The sequence below is a fragment of the Camelina sativa genome, chromosome 10, assembly GCF_000633955.1.
Source record: "Camelina sativa cultivar DH55 chromosome 10, Cs, whole genome shotgun sequence".
In the NCBI taxonomy this organism is placed as follows: Eukaryota; Viridiplantae; Streptophyta; class Magnoliopsida; order Brassicales; family Brassicaceae; genus Camelina; species Camelina sativa.
In genome coordinates this window covers 17,286,514-17,309,361 of record NC_025694.1, presented here as the reverse complement: position 1 = coordinate 17,309,361, position 22,848 = coordinate 17,286,514, and the positions used below count along the sequence as shown (strand labels likewise).

Here is a 22,848-nt window from a genome sequence, read left to right as displayed (position 1 = left end):
TAGGGTCGACCTGAAGTCCCCAGTTCGTCAACCTATCCCTAGTAGGGCAGCGATTCAACATAAACAACCAGGTAAGAAAGTTGTGTTTAGGAATACCTCCTGGAGTCCACACAATTTTGTGACATGGTACTAACGGTTTGTCTTCCTTGATTGCCTTGTAGATTGTCCCTGTTGAGTGACCATCTCTGAGTTGATCATCAATCCACCAGACATAAGAGTCAGGTGAGTCAGATAACTGTTACCTAGTATCTTTTATACTATGAAGCACAAGTCACATGACCAGTAGAAATGTGCCACGTAAGATTTGTTTATAATTTTTAAAATTAGAAAAATTAATGTTTTCTGATAAAAAAAAAATACGTAACTTCCTCATATTTTTGTATTTTCTACATAATTTTTAAAAATAAAATAAAATAACAAATCATAAAATCCCTAAATTTTCTCATATACTACACCACGATCTTTTAAACCTTTTTATCTTCTTCTACAAACTGAAAAATCCATTTCACGTTGGACTCAAATTCTCGATCTTTTTCTGGCATTTGCTTTCTCTCGCTTTACACTAATTTTTTCTACAATTTATACATCGATTATAAATTGTATGAGAAAAACAATTGTAATCAATCCATGCTTATTGACTTCTTTTCATCTTATGTCTCTTTCTTTTTATTTCTGATTCATTGTTTTTTTTTTACTTTTAATCTCATAATAAAACAAGGTGAGTTTCATTGATTACATCTTTTTTCTTTATTTCAGATTCATGGTTGGAGATTATTACTCTACATTTTATATGATTCAAGAACAAAACAAGAGAAAGCGCACTGTGTACAACCCATGTCAGTTTCCATCTACACATCTACTAATTAATAATGTTTTCCTGCTGTCTGTATCTCTAAAATTTGTTTACTACATATGAAGGTTTTTTTATGTTATTTATTATAAAACTCATTTCCATGTTATCTTTTATTTATGTTATTATTTTTATGCAAACCATGTTATCCTTTAGTATGATACTAATTTAAAGAGACTGATTTATTATTGTCTCAAAGAATGTACTAGAATAATGTTTTCTTATCATTGTTAGAGGTCATGTTTTGGTTAAGTCTTAACATTTTGATTTTACAAACAAATTTTTTTTTTCAATAATATAAAAACCAGTGATACATGTCTCCGTCCTATGGACGGGTCATAATACTAGTATATATATATTTTCTCTGTAAAAAATAGTGATTATCTTTAGTTTCATAAGTGGTTCGAATATATAAGAGTAAGTTGATTAAATAAGATGAACTATTTGTTGAAAAAACAAATAGAAAAGATAAATAGTAAGATTGTAAGGAATAATTGTAACGCCCACGAACCAAAACTCTGCGTTGTGGGGGTGGGTGTCGATCGACACCCATGGTGGTGTCGGTCGACACCACTTATTTCTGGTTCGACCATATTGATTTAGTTATCGATTTGGACCGGTTTGGTTTAGGAAAAACCATTGAACCGAGATATATAAGTGGGAAAACGACCTAGGTCGTGTTTTATTTTTGTCTTTGTCGCCGTTTGTCGTTTTTGAGAGAGAAAGAGAAGAAAACAGTTTCTAAGAGTTCTTGTGAGAGTTTGTGAGATTTGAAGGCGTTTTTGGAGAGATCTTACTGTGAGAGTGAAGATCCAAGGTTAGGAACGTGGTGGGAAGATTTTTGTGGTGGTAGCTTCGTCTTTTGGGCTTAGATATCTAAGCTAGGATCTCTGTTTCTGTGATATTGTGTATTGTTTGGTTGTTTGTTTTGGTTGTTTGTGAGTTTTTCGTAGCTCCTGAGGCTTGGATTCGTTCCTGGGATCGTGTGGGACGAAAAGGAGAAGTTTGGAGACGAGATTCAGAGGTTCTGTTCGAAGAAAATCACTGCTCGACAGTGGTGTCGGTCGACACCAATATGGTGTCGGTCGACACCAATATGGTGTCGGTCGACCAACGCGAGGACGGCTCGGGAGGTGTCGGTCGAGGTGTTGGTCGACACTGTTAGGGTTTCGGGGGTGTCGAGCAGGTGTCGGTCGACACCCAAGTGGTGTTGGTCGACACCAGATGTCCAGTGTCGGTCAACACCTTCAGGTATCGGTCGACACCCTTCTGACAGTAACCAGATTGTGTCGGGTCACTTGTGCATGTTCCTGGTTTTTTTTATTGTTGGTGTTTGTGGCATGAGAGGTCTTATTGCTTGTGTGTATAGCCCAGTAGATGGGAGGATTGCCTCACTGAGTATTTATCAAATACTCATGCATCTCAATTTGTATTTGTGGTGCAGGTAAAGGCAAACTGTGATCGTGGAATCAAGGCAATGAAGAGGAGGATGTTCTAGGGACTCGATTGTTTGTGGTCTGGCATTGCTAGGTTGCTAGCGTTGGGTCATTAGAAACATTGCTAGGTTGCTGGTTCTATGTTTCCTGTTGGTTGAATTATTGGAGATTGGTTATGTTATAATAATGGTTTATTATTGGATATTTATTGATTATTGGTATTGGTTATTTCCGCGGTTGGTTGTGATTGTGGTTAGGTGGCTAGTGGGTATGAGACCACTAGTTGTAGTTTATATATTATTATTATTTATTAATCAAATTTTCTTTCCACAACCAGGTTCATTTCATCATTGCAGTCTATGAGAATATGATTAGTGGAACCGGAATGAAACCTTGAGATGTCATCACAACCTCAAATGGAAAGACCATTGAGGTGTTTAATGATTTTAATTGAAAATCATAATCAGGCAACACAAGAAATTTCAATTAAGGACTCTAAATTTAACAACTATCAATGGACCTATTAAATTTTACAGTTTCTTAAGAAATTTTTAATATAATTTTTTAAATTTTTTATAATATATTAATTTTTAAGAAACTTTGCTAATGGCCATTGATGGTGATGGAGGTGGTCTAAGAAAGCTTCGTAGTACTCATATATCACATAAAAGCTCATAAGTGAAACGACCTGACCCGTTTTTTTTTATAATAAATAATAAATAACAATAATAATAAATAATAATAAACTACAACTAGTGGTCCCATATCCACTAGCCACCTAACCACAATCACAACCAACAACGAAATAACCAATACCAATAAATAACCAATAAGAAACCAACATCATAATCATAACAAAATCCAAATACCAAACAACAAGAAACACCAAATCGGCAATCCTAGCAATGTTTCTAATAACCCAACTCTAGTAACCTAGCAATGCCAGACAACAACCAATCGAGTCCTTAGAACAACTTCCTCTTCGTTTCCTTGATTCCACGATCACACTTTGCCTTTACCTGCACCACAAACACAAATTGAGATGCATGAGTACTTGATAAATACTCAGTGAGGCAATCCTCCCATCTACTGGGCTATACACACAAGCAACAATGATCCAATGTTCCAAAACAACCAACAAACAAAGCACACAAACCAGGAAAACGAACATCGTCTCGCTGGAAGGGAGGTGTCGACCGACACCAGCCTAGTGTCGACCCGAGAAAACTCCTGATATCTGTGGCATTCTGCGGTCTAGGCCAACCCCTAATAGCCTGAATCTTATCCGGATCTACAGAAACTCCATCTGCAGACACAATATGACCCAGAAAACCATCTCACGCTGCCAGAAACTACACTTGCACAACTTAGCAAACAATTTCTACTCCTGCAGCTTCTCCAGAACTGCCCTCAAATGCACTGCATACTCATCAGGACTCTTAGAATAGACCAGGATGTCGTCAATGAAAATGATGACAGACACGTCCAGAAACTCCTGAAACACGCTGTTGATCAATCTCATAAACGCAGCTGGTGCGTTAGTCAACCCGAACGGCATCACCACAAATTCATAATGCCCATACCTCGTCCTGAAAGAAGTCTTCCTCACATCTGCCTCATCTATCGGGATCTGATGATAACCCGACGCCAGATCTATCTTGGAGAACCAAGTAGCACCTCTCAACTGATCCAACAACTCATCGATCCTCGGGAGAGGGTACTTGTTCTTCACAATGACCTGGTTGAGACCTCTGTAGTTAATAGACTAGCAGAAACTCCCATCCTTTTTCTTAACGAATAACACCGGCGCTCCCCACGGTGATACACTAGGACGGATGAATCCCTTGCTCAACAAATCCTCTAGCTGCTTCTTCAGATCTGCCATCTATGCTGGAGCTATCCTGTAAGGAGCCTTGAATAACGGTGTCGTCCCTGGTTCCAGTTCAATCGTAAAAGGATCAGACCGAGAAGGTGGTAATCCCTGCAACGACTGGAACACGTCCTCAAACTCCTCCACAACCTGAATACCGCTAACCATATACTTCCCCACTGACTTTGGCATAGATATAGTAACCAAATAAGCCTCACGGCCCTTCTCGATCATCTTCCCAGCCTGAATGGCCGAGATCACGAGACTCCCCGAAGTTAGTCTAATCCCCTGAAACACCAACTTCCCTCCTGAGCGCTCAAACTCCACTCTACCCCGATAACAATACAGATGAACCATATGCCGATGCAACCAGTCCATCCCTAAGATAACGTCATACAACTCCACTGAGCTGATAAGCAAATCCGCAGGCCAAGACTCTCCCGCGATCTGAATATAGATACCCCTCGCTCGACCTATGACCCTCAGGAACTTGCCTCCAGCAACTCTGACAACTCATGCATGCTCTCCGAGATCTCCCACAATATCCGCACTCTCTGCACACTCCGGGGTAATGAAGCTATGAGTAGCTCCAAAATCAAACATAACATGGGACTTAAACCCTCCCACCAACAGGGTCCCTACACAAACCTCATGTGTTGAAAACCTAACACTTTATCACAGGACAACATAAAATCTGAAATTACTAAGAATTCACAAAGATACAGTACCAGAAATTATACCTATGATCGCCCCAGCGCTGGTTCTACGAGTCTCTGCAGTCGTGTAAACTCGTGGCGCTTGCTCAATCCGTGCCACCTGCTGCCCTCCTAACTGCACCTGCTGCAGCGCTGCCACTACTACCGGCTGCAACTTAGGACAATAGGACTTGATGTGCCCTGGCTCCCTGCAATAGTAGCACACACGATCTGCTGTCGACGGGGCACTCCTGTTGGGACAGCTAGCAATCTTGTGATCTTTGCTCCCACACCTGAAGCAACTCGCACCACTCGACGTCTGCCTAGCCTCCCACTTCCTCTTGGTTCCCTACGCAGGCTTACCGCCCTTGCTAGAACCTCCCTCATGCTGAGCCCTACTAGGCTGGACTGCTGGGCTAGCCGCCACTGACTGTGCCCGGATATCCTCCTCAATCTCTGCTGCAGTCTCAACCAGCTCTGCACGTGAAGCATAACTCCGCCCCTACTATGAACCCTCAAGTCATCATATAGGGCCCTAAAGAACCTCCTGGTCTGAGCCTCCTCAGACTCCATATCCCGACCCCCATACCTCTGAAGTCGACTGAACTCCAAGTCAAGCTCCCGCACTGACCGAGTCCCTTTTGCTAGCTGAAGGAACTGCATCTCCAACCTATCTAGTGCCTCCCTAGGGAAATACTTGCGGTTGAACTCCAAGACAAAGTCAGCCCAAGACATCGGAACTCCACCACAACTGAGCATCACCAGTCAAATAGTGAACCCCAATGTCCACCCTAAACCCCTCAGGACATCTAAGAGTAGGATCTGTACCTCCCAAAAACCGCTTAGTACCAATACGGCCCATCTCTGTCAGCATGCTGATATAACGAGAATGGACCCCCACATCCGCAGCCACTGGCTGCCGCTCCACCGTCACCACTGGTGGCACTACCTGAGCCTGAGCCGGTGCCACAGGTGGCAACTGCTCTAACAACTGTGCCAGCAAACCCGCAAGGTCGACACCCGAGACTCCACCCACAGGGACACCTGCACCCGGGGTCCTAACATCACCGGCTACTGGAGCATCAACACTGCCCCCTCCGGCCACACTCATGGAATCCCCCTGGACACCCTGCGACTCGCCAACACCCTCTGCTGTCACACTCTGGTCTGTAGTCTCACTAACCACTGGGACTCTGCTCCTACCACAACCACGTCCGCGTCCATGACCACGTCCGCGTCCACGACCACGACCAGCAACAGCATCCTCTCTAACCATCTACACTACCATGAGCAGAATGGTAAGCACACAATAAACATAACACACAACATAACTCACCGTGGAATCACACTGTAGGCTCAAAGAAGATTTTCTAGGACTCCATACCACACACAATTGAGTAACTCACATAATCAATCAAGACATGCAATCCCAGAAACCACAACAGAAACCTAGTGAACCCAAACCTAGAACCGTAAGGGCTCTGATACCAAACTGAAACGACCTGACCCGTTTTTTTTTTATAATAAATAATAAATAATAATAATAATAATAAATAATAATAAACTACAACTAGTGGTCCCATACCCACTAACCACCTAACCACAATCACAACCAACAGCAGAATAACCAATACCAATAAATAACCAATAAGAAACTAACATCATAATCATAACAAAATCCAAATAGCAAACAACAAGAAACACCAAACCGACAATCCTAGCAATGTTTCTAATGACCCAACTCTAGTAACCTAGCAATGTCAGACAACAACCAATCGAGTCCCTAGAACATCTTCCTCTTCATTGCCTTGATTCCACGATCACATTTTGCCTTTACCTGCACCACAAACACAAATTGAGATGCATGAGTATTTGATAAATACTCAGTGAGGCAATCCTCCCATCTACTGGGCTATACACACAAGCAACAATGATCCAATGTTCCAAAACAACCAACAAACAAAGCACACAAACCAGGAAAACGAACATCGTCTCGCTGGAAGGGAGGTGTCGACCGACACCAGCCTAGTGTCGACCAACACTGGCATTGGTGTCGACCGACACTACCCCACAGTGTCGCTCGATGCCCATTTTTTCTGGTGTCGATCGACACTCCACCTGCAACTGCGATCCGCATGAAGCCGAGAGTCGAATCTCGCTTCCCAATCTCCTCCAAATCATCCAATACTCAAAACCCATGCCGGAAACATCATTAGGGACCTGTATAATCCAATCCCCAGCAAGAAAACACACAAAACAACAACAAACAAGCAAGAACAAGGAAATCAAAGGCTTAGATTAGCCATGGTCATACACTCACCTCTTTGTAGGAAGATTCAGACCAAGAGCAACGAATCCCACTCTCCTAGCAAGCTTCTAGATCCTTCTTAACTCCAAATCTCTCAAGAACAGCCAAGAAATCTCACCAAAAATCTCAAGAACTCTCTTTTTCCTCTTTCTCTCTCAAAAACGATAAACGGCGACAAGAGAAAACTCCCAAAACCCCTTATGGTCGACAATTAACTTATATAACTCGGTCTATTGGTTTTTCCTAAACCAAACCGGTTCAAATCGATAATTAAATCAATCTGGTCGAACCAGAAATAAGTGGTGTCGACCGACACCACCATGAGTGTCGATCGACACCCACCCCAAAACGCTGAGTTTTGGTTCGCGGGCGTTATAATAAGACCATGTACAATGAGGATGTTGAATAAAAATTTTAACTGTTTAATGCTTGTAGTGAGGGTGTTGAAAAAACAAAAATTATGAGGTGGATTAATCGCAGTTGAAAAGATTCAACCTGTTGAAACACACCAATTTTGGAACTATTATGCTATGTGTCATCGTTTAATAGAAGAATTCAGTATAACTTATTTTAGCCGACACTTTTTTTTAAAGAGTGACAAATGTAATTTTGTTATTGGACATTGAGCTTTTAAAATATTTTTATTTCACTCTAACTATTTGAGATCAATTATTTTACAACAAACTAATATATCTTTTATGCTTCTAATATATCTACTAGCCGACACTTTTTTTTAAAGATCAATGAGGAAGCATTATCAACTGTAATTGTGAACACTCTCTTTTCTATTCCCCAATCTTTTAGCAATGCCAACACCTTTGTAGCTATTCCAGCACCCGTATGTGGAGGAGGAAATGCACAAAATGACAAAATTTTTGTCTTCAAATTCTATCCACTATCGATATAGTGTGCAGTCAAACACATGTACCCCTCTATTGTGATTGCCCTCCACAAATCTGTTGTTAAACAAAACCTACCCGGAACTTCATCCAACATCTTTCTAAGCTTCAGTTTCTCTTTCTCGTAGATCTTTAAGCAATCAGCAGCCGCAGTATTTCTTGACCAAAACTCGATGTTGGAATTTGCATACTGAAAAGCCTCTCTAATTCTTTTGTACTCAACGAAAGAGTAAGGCAAATCATGTTCTATGATTGCCAATCCTATCATCTCCCTAAACACCATCATATCTAACTTTCTGTTTCCACATGAAGGAGTGCTTCCTGGAGTCTTTGAGCATGATTCCATGTGACGCAAGAGAGTATTGGTGCCACTTCTACGAAGATCAAGGCAATAAGTATGCTCACAACGGGTGCATCTAAGATTATTCCTACCATCATCCAACTTATCTCCAACAATTTCAAAATTTTTCCAACACCTTGACCTTTTACGTTTACCTGTAGACTTGCCTGTCCTCTTATCAGCCGTACTAGCTACTGAATCTGCTTCTACACGTTCCTCTCCTACATGTTCTTCTTCATCCGGATTCATATCATGCTCAAGCATATAATCATCTCCACTCATATAATCATCTTCAAGGTTTAGTGTATCACCCATCTGAAATAACCATATGTCAATTACAGAATTGTATTATTAAACAAAAAGATAACTACGGGAAAATCAAACTAAGATTCGTTGCACTTTCTAATTGGATACAGTAGTGATTCACTGGAGTTCTAAGCTCCATCAAGTTGTAAGATTAAGTGATTAAAGATAGACACTAGTGCCATAACACAAATATTTACAATTTGTATTGTAAAAAAATCAAGGCAATGAGTATGGTAGAACTATAATGCTAGGACAACAATCATAAGTCTTTGATGCACAATTCGAGAATGTTACCACAGTAAATATTCAGAGAATCAACAGGCAAAAGTCACAAAAGTATCATCCAGAGACACTTTGACAATAAACCAAAATGCAACACAAAGGAAAAAAAATTATACTCAATGCAACATTTCATAGAATGAGAAACCTTATGTTACATAGAAGCACCAAAACAGAGATAATAAGTATGTTATACGCAATGTAATGTTCAAAAATAAAATACTACCATTATACTTTACACAAGTGATGTAGAATTTTAAAATGTCATTCACACCAGTAGAGTAATCACAAAGGGTTCTAACTTTTAAGCACAACACAGGCGACTAAAAGAGAGAACCTATGATACTAACAAGCACCAAAACAGAGATAAGCATATACCTGAACAAATCAAAATTGTATCATAATTACAAACAAAACAGAATGAAAACCCAACACATCCATTAGACCATACAACATAGAGAGCCCACCACATACGAACCTAAGTTCTCTCCTTGGACCAAAACAAAATTTTCAATTTTCGAAGCAGTTTTCGAACATAAACACAAGCACGAAAGAGAGTAATCAGAGAAGAGACAAAATCAGAACCAGTTTCCTCTGCAAAGCTCAGATATAAGACTCAGAGCAACACGAAATAAGACGACCTCTCAATGTCGACATAATACAAATGACTGAACATTAACAATCATTCTGGCATATTATCCACCACCAAAAGGTCAATAGGAGCATTCCTTACTAAGAGATGTTAACATTTTGGATTAATATTTGCATTCAAAACAAAAGAAACAATTCAATTCCCATTGAAATGAATCAGAACAAGCTCATGGCACAACCTCTTTACTAAAAAAGATAGTGATTCAAAACTCCCATAAATCATAAAATTTAGCTAAAACTAGGAATTTAAGACTAATCTTGTAACACACATGGATGACGAATGACACACATTAGAATAAAGAAGAAGATATACAAAGAGAAGCAACAGTTCCATATGCTCATCATACCTTCTTACGAGCCTCGATTCGTTTCCGCCTAATAGCTTCCTCCTGCTGCTTCCGAGCGTCCTTTCTTCTCTTCTTCTTCCTCTTGTGAAAACCAGTCACAAAATCCCTACCAACAAAACAACATATATCAGAAAAATGAACTAATTTCCACGAACAAACAACGATTCAAGATACCCAGATTGAGTATTTCGACTCTGAAATCAGAACAAATAACAGTAGAAATGATAAAGCGAGAAAACCCAAGAACTCAAATCGTGAACCCTAATTCAGATAAATCTCAGAGTAAAGATCGGAATCGCAAGAGATTTAACCCGACGGCGATGAGGGTTGCTCTGGTTATGGAGATAACGGAGGAGACGGCCCTAAGCGGCGGTCTCAGCGGTGGCGATAAATGTGACCTGACGCCGAGAGTGAAGAAAAAAGGAAATAAGAAATGATTTGTGTTTTCCCCAAATCGATTTTAACCTAGAATTTTCAGTCCAATGGGCCGCCCAATGTCCACGCTGTCCGTCCAGTTTTGTCCGTGGGCAGAAGCGGACCAAGCCCATTTAAGCCCATTCAAATTATGGGCTTGTCCATGACCCGTCTATAATGAATTGGACATGGGCAGACCATGGACAGCCCGCCCATTTTGACAGCTCTACCTGTGCTACAGCACGTGATGACACATATTATAATTAATTTATGTATATTTCATATTCATAAAATGTTTTGATTTATGTGTTTTTTATAATTTCAAAATTTTAAATAGCATTCAGTAGTATATATGGTTTACTTACATGGTAAATAATATAACATATTTATATAAGTACGTTGTTTATATATCTGTAATCCTTTGCACAGTAACAAATATACAATCCTCATTTTACAGTTTTTAAGCGATAGTGGTATGCTTATAGGTGTTAAATCTAAATAACGGATTTTAATTTGATTTTATTTGGACTATTGCACATATATAACCTACACGTAAATATTTGGAGAATGGCAAAGACATCTCGTCCCATCCCGTCTTGTCATGTCCCGTCCTGTTTCATTTCGTCCCTACCCGTAAAATTTTTTATGTCACATAACTGTTATTTTTAAAATAATTAAGTTTTAGACAATTTTTATTGTGCAAAAATTTTGGATAAGAACATAACTAAATTTTTTGCTTTTCTCACATTTTTGACATAATTTATTTTTCCTTCTACAATAGAAGATTTGTTCATAGTAAATAAATTAAAAAGATATTTATAAAATATTCAATTTTGCATAAATATATAGTAATACAATATAGTCAACCAATTATAATTATTGAATTTTAGAGTTATAAGTACTTATTTAGGGTAATTACTATTTAGAAATACAAATATAAATTGAAATTTCTTTGCTTCTTTTAAAAAAAATATATTATTACTAATATATATATAATATTTTTAAAATATATATATATATAAAAAAATTTAATAAATTTTCTTAAACAAAAAATGTAATCCATGAATAGTTTATTTTCATAGATATATATTATTTTTATTCATGATTACAAAATATATTAGTTACATATGATCATTTTAAAGATGTTTCTTGCATATCTTGTGTTTTAGAGAGTATTTACAAATAATTTGATTTTAGATATATTTTCTATATCCATTAAAACAAATTTGAGTTGATTTTTATTAATTTCACATATCTTATATATTAATTAACTTTATATTATTAAGGCTATAATGAATACTTTACTATTCTAAAATATCTTTTGAAGTAATTTAATTTTTATTTTAATTGTTTTTTTAAAATTAAACTGGATTTATTTATTTATTTTTCTAAAACTGTGAGGAAAAATATGCACAAATATTAACTGTAATTTCCTTTTCTTGTTTTTTTTTTCGTTTTTTCCTAAAATATTTATAAAGAATCAGAAATTTAGATTTGATTTATTATGTATTTAAATGTTTTTTTCTTTTTTTTTAATTATGATATATATGTTTTCCTTAATTAAATGTTCTAACTGATTAAAATTTAGGTAAGATTATCGTTGATTTAATAAAACAAAAGCAAAAAAAACATTGGTAATTTGTGTTTTATTTACCTTTTCTGCTTTATTTTAGTTTAGGCTCTGGCTAAATTATAACTGTGATCGATATATTTTGTTCCATGTCTACATGATTTTGTGTTGGTTCTTCTTGTGTTTCTCATATTGCAGAGTCTTTGCTGTTTAAGAATGATAAAAGATTTGTTGAAACGCAAGTTAAGGCTCCACCTCAACTACAGAAAACGGTTTGTTAAGATGCTCAACATCTATGATGTTTTAGTTCAGTTCTCTGTAAGATGTGAATGATGTAATTCACCAAACTGATGTAATTTTCTTGTTTTGTTTTCTTGCACCATAATATTTTCTTGATTATTGTGTGTGCTCGTATACTTAATGTCCCCTGATTTTGGATTTTTCCATCTGCTTGATTTTGTTAGAGTAGTTATTGCACATTGAACAAGGAGATCATTAGGAAACTGTGGCAAATCTAGTAAGATTGTTTTATCTGTGTTACTGTTTTCCTGCAATGGAAGAATGCTTTTCCAAGTTAGAGCTCTCTGTTTTTGTTTTTTTGTTTTGTATGTAAACTATTGTTGTGTGATAATCTTCTTTGTTATTTTTAGTTTTGAATTTGGTGAGCTACTTGTTTGTTGTTCTCACTCTTCCCTTGTTGATTTCCCATTTTTATAAAATCCTAAAAATAAGAACCCCATTTTTATTATCACCATTGGAGGGGACAATTTTAATTAATTTTCTAAAAGTTCTAATTTTTCAAAAAATACACAATATATTATTAAGAAAATATAAGAGCCTCAAAATTATATCTTCTCATTGGATTTGCTCTAAGTTTAACAACTATCAATGGACCTATGAAATTTTACAGGTTTATAAGAAGTTTTTAATTTAACTTTTTTGGAAATTTATAATCCTATATTAATTTTTAAGCAACTTTGCTAATGGCCAATTGATTGATGGGTGATGGAGGTGGTTTAAGTGCATCTCCAACTGTGGATTTAGCCAAGGTTCTAACTACAGATTGTGATTAAAAATAAATCAGAATTAATTAAAAAAAAAGCTAAGAGTTGCCTATTATTTACTAAGTTTAAGACTTGCCTCTTATTAATACGATCGTTGAGTTGGTTTTTAATATAAAAACAAGTGTTTTTTTNTTTTTTTTTTTTTTTTTTGCTCTTCTCTCTTTCGCGAAACTCTCAACCCAAAACGAAGAATTTCTTTTGACAAAATCGAAACCTGGCAATCAGAGGTTTTGATTAACCAATCACTAATCAGAGACTTTGATCAATCAATCGGAAATCAGAGATTTTGATTAACCAATCGGAACGACATATCTCGATTATACAGATAATTTCCTTTCTATGATCCTATGAATTCTTGTTTAGTAATGGTATAGAAATTAGGGTCCTTTGATTTTTGAAAATTAGGGTTTCTCAAAATCTGTTTCTATCTGTGTTCATAGGCATGATAGTAAATAGGGTAATCTGTTTGTAGTATGTGATCAAAGTCTCTGTTTTATTCTCTTATCTCTCTGTTTTCTGTTTAATTGCTCGGCTTTTCTTGAATTATGCTTTTTATGCCACCAACAGATGCTTAATCTTTAAAAATGGATATGTTTTGAGAACTTCAATGGTTTACGCAATCATATGGTTCTTGGCTCCTGGGAGATTAGATTTCTGAAGGTAATTCCACAGTTGATCTCGATGATTATTAGGTGTAGATAACGACTTATTCCTAGTAATTTTAATCATAATACTGCTTTTGGTTGTCTGTAAATTTTCACCCACATGTGATTTTGCTTGCTCTTCTAGTTTATCTACCTGGTATTCTTGTGTTGTTACATGTAATGTAAACGATGCTGCTGCAATGCTTGTTTTTTTTTTTAATTGTTTAGCAATTCTGGTATGTAATGCACATCGCTCAAAGTTATTTCGATGTTAGAGTTTCTTGAGATAATTATCAAGTTGTTTGATTAGGACTTTCTTCCGGGAACGCCATACTTAGAGGAAAGAGTGCTCATTGTGAGACCCATCTCCGGTAAATAGATTTAGAGAGAGAGTGTTTATTGGTTGAAACAAAGGAATGTGTTTTTTTGGTGTTCTTGATTTGTTTGCAAAAAGATAGCTTTTGGTTTTTTTTTCTGTTTGTTAACCTTAGTTAGCTTTATGATTATTCATGTAGTTTTTGGTTTTGATTTACTAGATACAGATTCCGAAGTTCTTGTGCTTTTTTGTTTCCCTCTCCAATCAACAGCCTTGGTGGCAAGCATGTAGGATATCAACACTTGGACTTCCCCTCATTGAAGCTCAGTAATGTTGGTGGTCGACCCTTTTCACATGGGGGAATCAATTGCATTGGAAAAAGCTTCTTGTCATCAAGTTAGTTCTTTTGATTCTCTCTTCTCATCAAGAATTATAAAACAAATATTGATTGTTCTTTTGTTATGTGATCTCTTATGCCAGCTTAACTACTCCCACATACTGAAGAAACAAGAACACGATCGAGCAAAATCTGGATTGTTCATGACAGTCTCAACATCATGATAATGCTACCTTTGATGATATCTTTAACTGTGGCTTTGTTAGTTTTTGATTTCCAGGAGCTTCATTGTTTAGTTTTTTTAAAAATGCTACCTTTGGTGATATTTTGTCTTAGAGTTACTAGATTTTAATAATTTTATGCAATAATTTTTATTTTTGTAAAATCTAAAATGTTTAAACATTAAACTAATAATGTTTTACTTAAATTATTTTTATTTTGAAAATAATATTTTTTCGAAATTAAGAATACAATAAAAAATTTTACCATTGGAGGGAATAATTTGAATTAATCTTCTAATTTTAAAAGTTCTTATTTTTTAAAAGTACCCAATCTCCCAATAGAAATGCTCTAAGAAAGCTTTGTACAGTAAAACCTCTATAAATTAATAATGTTGGGGCCAAGAAATTTTATTAATTTATTGTGATATTACTTTATCTATAAATTAATAATTATTATTTTATAGTGTAAATTAATAATTATTAATTTATAGGTATATTTTTAATTGTTTATTTTTTTAGAATTATGAATTGAGACAATTTTTACAAAATAAGATTAGAATTTTGGATCTTGTAAATTTTATGGTATTAGAATTGAATTTGAAATAGTTAAAAGATATTATTGACAATGAATTACAAATATAATATTATAGACTAATACACATGACATAAATATTTAAATTTATGAATAAGAATATCAATTATCATATTTTAATGGTCTATCAATCTATCAAAATGTAAATGATGCATATTTAGAAATTGAAAACTATTAAAAGTTTTAGCTGTTTTATGAAATGTTATAGAATATTTTATATTATTATAGTTTGAAGATACAACATAACAATTGTTTTATAGATATGAGATTTAAGAGAAACATATTTTACTATATCAGCATATATATATATATATATATATTTACAAGTTTATTAATTTATGATATTATTGGGACCATATTTTATATGAGGATTTTAAAAAAATTATTATCTTATTATCTTATTGAATTTTGTTATTTTTATACTGTCCTAATTTGGGATTAACAAAATTTATTAATTTATAAAGTATTAATTTATAAAGGTTTGAATGTATTACTCAAATATCATATAAAAGCTCGTAAAAAGACCATATGACTGTTTTTGTTTTTGTGTTATTCATGGTTGATGCCATTATTGTTAATATATATATATATATATAAATGTTTTTTTTTTTTGCTTTTGTGTTATTTACGATTAATGCCATTAGTGTTTAAGTGTATATATATATATATATATATATATATAAAACCCTAAAGATCTAAGTTGTTTCTCTCTTTGTTTTCCGGCGACTGCTCCACGAAGGATTGATTGTCTTAGCGAAAGATTTTAATCCTCTCAAATTTCTCCAATCCGCTTCAGCCTTCAACCATCCATCAGGTTTGTCGATCGGATTTTCGTTACTATGGTTGTATAGAACGCTACGGTACCTTAGAATCGACTTTAGCTTACCGGTGGAGACGATTCTGATTGATTGATTCTGGTTTTAGCAGGATAAAGGCGGTTCCTTTTTGTCATAATGTGGCGGAACAAGGGTTTACCTGAACAAGATTTAAGCAAGCTTGATGTAAATGAGCTGCATCCTCTGTCTCCCGAGGTCATATCTCGCCAGGCAACGATAAACATTGGTAATTTCTGCTTTATTTACCTTTAAGTTTCAGTTTAGGCTCTCTGGCTAAAGTATAACTGTGATCGATATATTTCAGGAACCATCGGACATGTTGCACACGGAAAGTCTACGGTTGTGAAAGCTATATCTGGTGTGCAGGTAGTGGAGGACTATTGAGTTTTTGTTTCTAATGAAGTTATTTTTCTGTCACTAGAGGGTCTTCTAACTTGGTATGAATTGTTTCTGCAGACTGTCCGTTTTAAGAATGAATTGGAGCGTAACATTACCATTAAACTTGGATATGCAAATGCCAAGATTTTCAAATGCGAGGATAACAAGTGCCCTAGACCAATGTGCTAAAAGTGAGTTCTGTTCTGGATTGCTTCTTTTGATGTGTATGACGGTTAGCTAGCAACTTATCTGTTGTTATTTCTAGGTCTTATGGGAGCGGGAAAGAAGACAACCCATATTGCGATGTCCCTGGATTTGAGAAGNATGAATTGGAGCGTAACATTACCATTAAACTTGGATATGCAAATGCCAAGATTTTCAAATGCGAGGATAACAAGTGCCCTAGACCAATGTGCTACAAGTGAGTTTTGTTCTGGATTGCTTCTTTTGGTGTATGAGGGTTAGCTAGCAACTTATCTGTTGAAATTTCTAGGTCTTATGGGAGCGGGAAAGAAGACAACCCAAATTGCGATGTCCCTGGATTTGAGAACTGCAAGATGAAGCTACTGAGGCATGTCTCATTTGTGGATTGCCCGGTATGATGAGTTTTACACTTCTCACAAAATATAAACTTTTACTTGTCCTATAACCCATTGAGGAGGTGTTTTATGTTTTCTCAACAGGGACATGATATCCTCATGGCCACAATGCTCAATGGGGCAGCCATCATGGATCGTGCTCTACTCTTAATTGCTGCGAATGAGGCCTGTCCTCAACCACAGACAGCTGAACATCTTGCTTCTGTCGACATGATGCACCTTAAGCATATAATAATCCTTCAGAACAAGATTGATCTCATTCAAGAAAAATCCGCCATCCAACAGCACACTGCAATTCAGAGATTTATAACGGTTTGAATATTTTCCCATCAATCAAAAGTTAGCATATTTATTTTCTTCATCATTTGATTAAGCTATAATAAACCTGTTGCAGAACACAAATGCCGAGGATGCCCCTATTGTTCCTGTCTCAGCACAACTCAAATACAACATTGATGCTGTGTGCGAGTACATCGTCAAGAAGATTCCAATCCCTAAAAGGGATTTTGTGTCACCGTCAAAGATGATAGTCATTCGTTCTTTTGATGTCAATAAACCTGGCTATGAGGTTGATGATATCAAAGGTGGAGTGGCAGGTGGAAGTATCTTCCGGGTATTGATTTGATTCTCTCTCTTCATTTACCTTGGACTGTCTTGTGCCTTTTTTCTGGAAGTTTGTGTTGTATTTTCATTTCATTTAATTGTTATTGATTGGTAAAACATAAGGAAATCAAAGTATCATGGCTTGGGTAGCTTCTGCTTCTGCAGTCATCCCTTTGTTTGTAATTTGATCTTTTGCTATCTTGCAAGGTGTTTTGAAAGTCAACCAATTGATTGAGATCCGACCTGGTATCGTTGGCAAAGATTTGCTTGGAAACCCCAAATGCGCTCCCATTTACACCCGTCATTGTACGCAGAACAGAACGAGCTTCAGTTTGCTGTGCCGGGAGGTCTGATCGGAGTTGGGACAACAATGGACCCTACGCTAACTCGTGCTGATAGGTTGGTTGGTCAAGTGCTTGGAGAAATGGGTTCTCTCCCTGAGGTCTATGTTGAGCTTGAGGTGAGTTTCCAGCTTCTGACCCGTCTTATTGGTGTGAGGACAAAGGAAAAAGAGAAGCAAATGAAGGTGGCAAAGCTAAGCAAGGGAGAGATACTGATGGTGAACATCGGGTCCATGTCCACGGGAGCTAAGGTTCTAGGAGTGAAGAAAGATATGATGAAAGTGCAACTCACGGTGCCTGTCTGCACCACCGTAGGTGAGAAGGTGGCTTTAAGCCGCCGTGTCGACAGACATTGGCGTCTGATTGGTCGTGGTCAGATTGAGGCTGGAACGACCATTCCCGTCCCTCCTCCTCCTAGTCTCTGATCAGTTGCTTCAATAATAATTATGCATCTCTGAAAAGGTCTCATGGTGATTAACTGAGTCTCTGTTTATTTGCATCATAATATCAATTACTAGATTTCCAGTCGTTTGTGCCACTACTTTGATTGAATTCCTGATAAATTGCATCATATTTTATGTTTTTAAGATCGTACTGTTGGTAAAAGTGTGTCGTTATGTAATATTATTGTTATCCAATTGTGTTTCTATTATATGCTCTGTTTCTTTGTCTCGCGCTTTATTTAAATTGGGTTTATGTTCTTTATATTTTAAAATTAGCGAGCTCACTTGAGCCAAAAAAAAAAAACAAAAACAAATTAATAGTCTCACTTAAAGCCAAATAAATTATTTGTAAGACCATCTCTAACAAATTTTTCTATTTTTATCTCTAAAATAGAAAAATTCTATAATACAATTAGTAAAAATTGCTATATTTTTCTCTATTTATAGAAAAAAATAAAAAAAATACAGCAATCTCTATTTTAGAGATCAGAATAATTTTACCTCTAAAATAGAGATTGTTATAGTTTTCTGCTCTATATATAGAAGCATATATAGAGATGAATTGGATGTTTGACATTGTTGAGAAACAGAAGTGAATGTTAGATATATAAGTATTTGAAAATTAGCTGTTGCATATCCCATTGCAAACACAATGTGTGTGACAAGTTCTAATCTTAAAAGACCCTGCTTCATAATGGATGTTGACAATCTACGAATCATTTAAATTATATGGTTTAGTTGTTTTATCTTCATAACCTGGCATTCACTTCATTGGCTTCCAAATTTGGATCTTCCGAGGGTGCTTTGGTTCTCCAGTCCGATGATCCATAGTTTCCAGCTAAATATATGTTGTAATCGTCTTCTATTTTTAGCATTCAATAGCTGATTCCGGCATCTAAATGAGAGAAATGGTGAGAAACATATATACTCTTTTACAGAATGAGCAAAAAAAAATCCATTTAAAATAGGAATGTATAAATCAGAACACTTTTTTTTTTTTAATTTAATGTTAAATTAAATTAAAAAAATATAAACATTTTTACATTGTTAGAGCAAATATTTCCTTGACAAGCTTCTTTGTCAGACTAGCAAGTGATCCTAGCTCAAAGTTCAAACATCTGCTATATGTGCCGTATAGTTTAATTTTGAACATTAGCAACTAAAGCTTATTGGCCTAGACGGCTACAGTTTAATTAATAAAATATTAAATAGTAGAGGGAGACAATATGATAAGAACACAACCTTGAATTTCTCTTTATTGATATGAGATACCCGAATTACAAGGGCAGAGAGAAATCTAGCCAAAGAGACTCGTAGGTCTCTAACAAACTTCTACACTCGTAGATCAGTTTTCTTGTTGTTTGAACTTTTGCTCAAACTAAAATCTAAGAGTGGGGCTCAAAGCCATGCAGAGGCGGGAATGACTGCTCCAAATTTTCTAAGGGGATTATAAAAACCGTCCTTAATATGTTCTTCACTGCTTTAATCAATGACCACACCAAGAAGACAAGACTGACGCTGCAATTTCCATAAAAGAGAAAAGCCTTAACGGTTTATTTCTTGTCCGCCGAATTTTTCATCAGAACTGAAAGATTTCTATTGTTACATCATAGAGTTAGATCTTCTTTATTATGTTATCAATACGACTCCAAGCTTGGATGGAAGAGATCATACGATCGTGCTAAAAGCCTCCTTTTCTCGCGTATATAGAGATTGCTGTAGTTTTCTGCTCTATATATAGAAGCATATATAGAGATGAATTAGAGATGCTCTTAAAATATCTTTTATAATAGACGTAGGTTTTGTTCCAATTGATTTCTCTAGTTTTTCTTCCTAAAAAGAATATTCTAAATAGATACTATTTTTATTTTACAATTAACATTTGTTTTATCACGATACTATTTTATTTATTTTGGTCATAAAAAAACAAAAAAAACTAAAGATTAAAAGGACAATTTTGCAAATGAAATAGTTTTAACTCTATTTACAGAGGAAAAATAGAGCTCTTCTACATATAGAGAAAAATAGCAATTTCTATTATAGAGATAGAAATATAGGTGGGTTGGATATACTTTAACAAGTTAAACAACTACACTCACTTACACTGACTGTAGGACACATGATTGAAGCGGGTAGCGAGAGATTTCTGTAAGAAATTTTGGTTCTCTCTTATTGTCGAAAGACTGTACTTCTGATCCAATTTTTTTTTTTTGACAATCAAACCCCATATATTAAGTTATCGGAAATGGCTCTCTTCGAGAGAGAGCCAGTTAGGTACCAACGAGCTTACATGGGAAAAACAGAAACCTCGTGCTCTTGCACATTTCGCAAGTTTATCAGCATGAATATTATCCTCTTGAGGAATATATTTAATACTAAAATTAGCAAATCTATCTCTGAAATGAGTAAAATCTTTCAGTTCTGATGAAAAATTCGGCCAATCCTCGATATTAGACGTCATCCTTAGGAGGTCTGAACAATACGTAGCAAAAAGAGCTTTATCCATGTCCAACACTAATAAGCACTCCATAGCCCAAATAAGGGTATCTGACTCTGCATGTAAAGGGGATAGGCTTCTGCTCGATCCTTTTAGCCCCATATGCAGGATTCTATCACCAATAGACACAATCCAACCATGCCCACTCCTATCCACCTCTGTAATGCCAAGATCCATCTATAAAGCATACAAGAGATTCTTGTGGAATTGGGGTCGAAGGTATGCCTGCTTCTACTTCCGCTGGTGTTAAGTCTCTATTATTTGCTTTTATCCAAACTTCTTCTTCTTGGATAGCTTTCTCCACTGTATCGTGCGGAGACTCAGAAATATTTTCAAACACTTTTTTGTTTCTTGCCTTCCAAATGTACCACATCACCCAAGGGAATGTCTGTAGATTTTGATCAAGAGCACCATAGTCTCTATCGATCCCATATAGAAAATCGAGGTTGCTATATAGGGAAGATGAGGGAAACACCATAGGATGGGTAGGGATTGCCGATAAAGCCCACACTTGACGTGCTGGGGAGACATTCAAATAGCATATGATTTATAGTTTCCTCCTCCGCTCCACATCTAGGGCAATCCTTATCTCTACCAATATGGCGATAATGCAAGCGCTGGCAAGTTGCCAAGCACCCAGTCACACATTGCCACACGAAATGCTTTAGCTTTTGTGATGTTTTTAACTTCCATGCTTGCACCTTGAGTGTCGTAACACTAGGTCCCTAAAGAGGGAGGTCGCCAACAGGGTGAGAGATAGCTCTCGCGACTTCGTATCCAGAATTAACGGTATAGTTTCCAGACTTTGTCAGGGTCCACGAATACCCGTCCCTCAAGGAATTTAAGCTCGGTTTAATTCCCAAAATAAGGGTAATTTTTTTCGGGGGAAAGAGTTCCCGAAGACGCTCAATTTTCCACATTTTGTGTTGAAATCAATCAAGGTGTTAACACAAACCAAGGGATTTCTCTCATTAGTTAATCCTTGTGGCGGTCGTGCTGGCATATCTGGAATCCATGGTTCAGTCCATATGCACGTGTTGAACCTCGAGTTTATGGTCTTACGGATTCCGTACGACAGAACATGTTGTGGCCCCAACATGCTACTCCAACCATATGAAGGTCGATTTGATACTCGTATCTCTAATGTACTACAATAACGAAAGTATCTTCCTTTAAGAACTCGACTAAAGAGATAATCTGGATATCTGAGTAGTTTCCATAGCTGCTTTGCCAACAGGGCAAGATTAAATTCTTCTAGTGTTCGGAAGCCTAGCCCGCGTTCTGAGAGTTGAGTACACATTTGCTCCCATGAGATCCAATGTAATCCTTTACTATCTGCTTTATTGCTCCACCAGAAATCGGCAATGACACTACTTAATTTTGAGCATATAGCTTTTGGTAAGAGAGAACACGACATTACATATGTCGGAATTGCTTGCGCCACTGATTTTATCAGGACTTCCTTGCCTCCTTTGGATAGGGATTTTGAGGTCCATAAGTTTACCCTCTTTTGGAGTTTATCCCTCACAAATGCAAAGACTTGTGCCTTTGATCCGTGAATCTTCTTGGGAAGACCCAAGTATGTACCCATGCCTCCTTCTTGTGATATCCCAACAATAGATTTGATCTCTTGTCGTATATGGGAAGGGACCTCTGTTCCAAACATGATGGAAGATTTGGAAAAGTTAATTTCTTGTCCGGATGCCTCACCATAAAAGCGGATTATATCGATAATCTCCATGCATTGATGAGGATCTGCTCTACAGAATAATAAATTGTCATCTGCAAAAAGTAAGTGGGAAACCCGGGGGCTTGCGGTCGAAATACGTAATCCCTAGATCTTCCCCTCTTTTTCGGCATTCTTAATCTGAGCAATAAGCGCCTCTATACAAAGTATGAATAAATATTGGGAAATTGGGTCCCCTTGACGAATCCCCCGTGTTGGCCTAATGCGTCCCTTGGGATCCCCGTTGATTAGAATACGGTAGGAGACATAAGTAATGCATTGCATT

At 36.5% G+C, this 22,848-nt stretch overlaps 1 protein-coding gene, 1 long non-coding RNA gene and 1 pseudogene across 2 annotated transcripts; 2 read left to right on the top strand and 1 right to left on the bottom strand.

Annotated features, from left to right (window-relative positions):
- LOC104719193 (zinc finger BED domain-containing protein DAYSLEEPER-like) lies at positions 7,760–10,409 on the bottom strand. The gene is made up of 3 exons (XM_010437057.1): positions 10,293–10,409; positions 9,982–10,087; positions 7,760–8,713 (listed from the first exon to the last, which is right to left on the bottom strand). Exon 3 carries the CDS (start codon positions 8,711–8,713, stop codon positions 8,048–8,050), a length of 666 nt encoding a protein of 221 aa, XP_010435359.1. The 5' UTR covers positions 9,982–10,087; positions 10,293–10,409; the 3' UTR covers positions 7,760–8,047.
- LOC104719192 lies at positions 13,168–14,702 on the top strand. The gene is made up of 3 exons (XR_756545.1): positions 13,168–13,689; positions 14,210–14,385; positions 14,470–14,702. It is a non-coding gene; the product is annotated as an uncharacterized LOC104719192 (long non-coding RNA).
- LOC104719191 lies at positions 15,841–18,565 on the top strand (annotated as a pseudogene).

What these genes read in the sequence shown, in the direction of transcription:
- LOC104719193 (XM_010437057.1), bottom strand. Translation starts at nt 8,713, where the DNA reads ATGGGTGATACACTAAACCTTGAAGATGATTATATGAGTGGAGATGAT.